The 3,536-nt window shown below is 55.5% G+C and overlaps 1 protein-coding gene across 1 annotated transcript in view; it reads left to right on the forward strand.

Moving 5' to 3' along the window:
• lrba (LPS-responsive vesicle trafficking, beach and anchor containing) overlaps nucleotides 1–3,533 on the forward strand; it is a gene marked incomplete at its 3' end in the record, with an annotated part of 96,740 nt that extends 93,207 nt beyond the window's left edge. Inside the window, exons 22-23 of the mRNA XM_083692783.1 lie at nucleotides 1,203–2,951; nucleotides 3,300–3,533. Of these exons, the coding sequence (XP_083548909.1) occupies nucleotides 1,203–2,951; nucleotides 3,300–3,533 (1,983 nt within the window). The remainder of the gene's footprint in view (nucleotides 1–1,202; nucleotides 2,952–3,299) is intronic.
• Between the last annotated feature and the right edge of the window lie 3 nt (nucleotides 3,534–3,536).

A 3,536-nucleotide genomic window follows, 5' to 3' on the forward strand; every position in this document is an offset into this window, starting at 1 on the left:
AGCCCTGGGGGAGGGAGGGAGGGAGGAAAGGAGGGAGGGAGGGAGGGAGGCAGGGAGGGAGGGAGGAAAGGAGGGAGGGAGGCAGCTATTGGTGCGTTTAGAACAGGCTGTGGACTGTGAGAAAAACAGCTATGGATTAGCAATCACAGCACCTCTACAGAAGATTAATGACCATCCTTGTAGCAGGCTAATTTAGAACAATAACGCCTAATTAATTACAAATAATCAGTTTCTCTCTTTGCCTTTCTTTCTCTACCTCCCTCCCCCCACCCCATTCTCACCCTCTCTCTGTGTAAACAGCCCCAGGTGAAATCAGTAGAACCACCCCCCCCCCCGACTACCCCTCCAACCAGGCTTTGACTTTCTGTCCTTAGAGTCATGGTGATTAATGCAGGTTGTTAAATGAGGAGAGGGAAGACTTGCCAATGCCAGACAGACTCTCTCTCATCTACACACACACTCACACTCTCTCACACACACACACACACGATCTAACCGCTAATCTATGACTGCTTTTATCCAAAGCGACTAAATTGCAGTGAGTGCCTACATTTCAGTATACATGGTCCCAGCAGGAATCAAACCCACAACCTAAGTGTTGTTAGTGCTGTCCTCTACCGACTGAGCCACAGAGGACCACTCTTCATCAGATGCCTCTGCAGGCTGTGGTCACGGTTCACTCTGTCTAGTCAGGCCCTGTCTGGTGGTCGGGTGAATGACGGAGACTGACGGAGGCGATGGAGGGATGGATGGATGGATGGATGAAAGAGAGGATGGATGGATGGATGGATGGATGGATGGATGAAAGAGAGGATGGATGGATGGATGGATGGATGAAAGAGAGGATGGATGGATGGATGAAAGAGAGGATGGATGGATGGATGGATGGATGGATGAAAGAGAGGATGGATGGATGGATGGATGGATGGATGGATAGGCAAACTGAGGGCTGTTTGAATAGCTAAGGAGAGTCCATACAGTCCAGGCAGAACTCAATGGGCCACGTTTAGATGTTGTTTGTTTAATGCCGTTGCGGTTCTAAAATGTTTATGTCGGTGGATTATTCTAGATTCAGAACGCAAAGCTCCTAGATTGTGGTGGTACAGTGTGTGTGTGTGTGTGTGTGAGTGTGCGTGTGTGTTAATGTGTTGGAGACCTGCTCTGGCCCTGCTTCTCAGCCCCTCCTCTCTGCTGTGTTCCAGGTGACCTTTGAGCAGCACAAGGAGAACATGGCCCACATGTTCCGCCAGTACCAGGCGCTGGGCTCGGAGGGCGGAGCCGCCGAGGCCCGTATCCGGACCGTGTCCGGCACCAGCCGCAGCTCCGAGCTCCTGGCTCGCTCCAACGGGGAGGAGACGGCCCCTTCCACCGTCATCGAGCTCACCGTGGACCCCGGCCAGGACACCCCCACTTCTACGGCGGCCTCCACCCCCGCCCCCACCCCGGCTCCGGCCTCCACCCCCACCTCCACACCCAGCCCACCAGGGGGCGACGGAGTGAGGAGTCAGACGCCCGTCACTGTGTCCAACATCCTGGCCAGGGCTGAGGTGGAGGAGGAACTGCAGCAGGCCCAGGCTCAGGCCTCTCAGGGAGAGACTGAAACCACCCCCGAGACCCAGGAGAGACCCTCTGAAGATCAGGGGGTCAGCACTGGAACCAAGGAGCAGGAAGCCATTCCAGAGACTGAGACCCCCATTCCAGAGACTGAAACCCCCATTCCAGAGACTGAGGCCCCCATTCCAGAGACTGAGACCCCCATTCCAGAGACTGAGACCCCCATTCCAGAGACTGAGACCCCCATTCCAGAGACTGAGACCCCCATTACTGAGACTGAGACCTCCACTGACATCACTGACAAGGATGCACAAGGTAGTTCTAGCACAGCGGCTGACCCCAATGACGCAACCAAGCCGGAATCTGACGTCGCCGTGGCGACCGAGACCGTCACAGACCCTCCAACGTCTCAGGCCCACGTCGACGAGCAGAAACTTGAAACGGACGACCAGGAGGCGTCAGAAACCGAAAGTCCCGACAAAATAGAAACTCCAACTCCCATGTCGGATGACTCTCTGGAGGTGCCGGCGAAGGCGGGGGAGGACGGGCCGTCGGCCGGCCTGGAGAGAGGCCTGGCGCGGGGAGCGTCCGTCGTCAACGAGGACCTGGTGGACGTGTCGGGCGTTAGCGACCAGAGGTGCCGCAGCGACACAGAAGACAGTCTGGAGGAGTCGTACGTCTCTGCGGTCGGAGAGGAAGAAGTGGAGGAGGGGGAGGAGGAGAAGAAGGACGAGAAGGATGATGGGAAGAAAGAGGTGGTGGAGGAGGAGGAGAAGAAGGAGGAGGTGGAGAAGGAGGAGGGAGAGGTCAGAGCTGAAGAGGAAGGCAGGAAAGAGGATGAGGTGAAAACTGAGAAGACAGAAAATGAACAGAGTGGAGGAGGTGGAGAGAAGGAGGAGGTGGTGGGTAATCAGAGCACCGAGACGCCACCTGCTCCCGTGGCTGAGGAGAGCCAATCACAGCCCCCCAAAGAGGAGGAGAAAGGAGTGGAACAACCTGCCTCCAGCACAGAGCCTTCAGAGACCAAAACACCGCCCCCTACAGCCCAGGAGGCCACACCACCACCACCAGAGACCACTGGCTCCGACTCCCTCCAGACTGCATCCCCAACAGAGGTCCCAGAGGCCCCCATCCCAGAGGTCCCTACCCCAGAGGCCCCCACCCCGAAGGCCCCCATTCCAGAGGAGAGCCAGACACAGGCCTCAGCGTCCACAGAGACCCCCACCAGCAGTGACACCCAGAAGGCTGCTGCTGCCCCCCCTAGTGGTGAGGCAGGGAAAGACACAACAGAGATCTCCTCTGCCACCAAGACCAAAGAGATCAGGATCGCCAGGCTGGATGTGTCCAGTGTGGCCTCCGACACTGAGAGGCTGGAGCTCAAGGAGACCTCCCCGCCTGTATGTCAAACCATGCTTTAAGTCCATGTTTTAAGCCATTTTGATGTCTCTTTAGATATTATATTTAGATATTATTATTATTATGATTATGATTAGTGTATTTCTTGAACCCTGTGCTGACTCAGGTGTAGTTAATCTCAGTACGATGCCGCATGAAATAAAGGCCCTTTCAGTTCTAAATTGACTTGAAAAGATTCGATTCTGAAGATTGAAAGATTCTATTTTTATTGACTTATTGATTATTAAAGATTAGGTTCTAAAGATTTAAAGATTCTATTACTCTTAAGATTTATTTCTGCGTCACTTTGTTGCGTCTCACGCTAACTCTCCTCACGTTCTTCGCCACAGGAAGCCAGCCAGGGCCCCCCGGCGGCAGCGGTGGCGGCGGCGGCGTCCGCGGAGGTGGCGGGAGCCTCAGGCCAGCCCAGAGAGACGACCTCCTCCTCCTCCACCGCCACCTCCTCCTCGGCCCGCTCCACCATGTTCCGTATCCCAGAGTTCCGCTGGTCTCACATGCACCAGCGCCTGCTGACGGATCTGCTGTTCTCCATCGAGACGGACGTGCAGATGTGGAGGAGGTGAGGG

This window comes from Argentina silus, assembly GCF_951799395.1.
Source record: "Argentina silus genome assembly, chromosome: 21".
Classification (NCBI taxonomy): domain Eukaryota; kingdom Metazoa; phylum Chordata; class Actinopteri; order Argentiniformes; family Argentinidae; genus Argentina; species Argentina silus.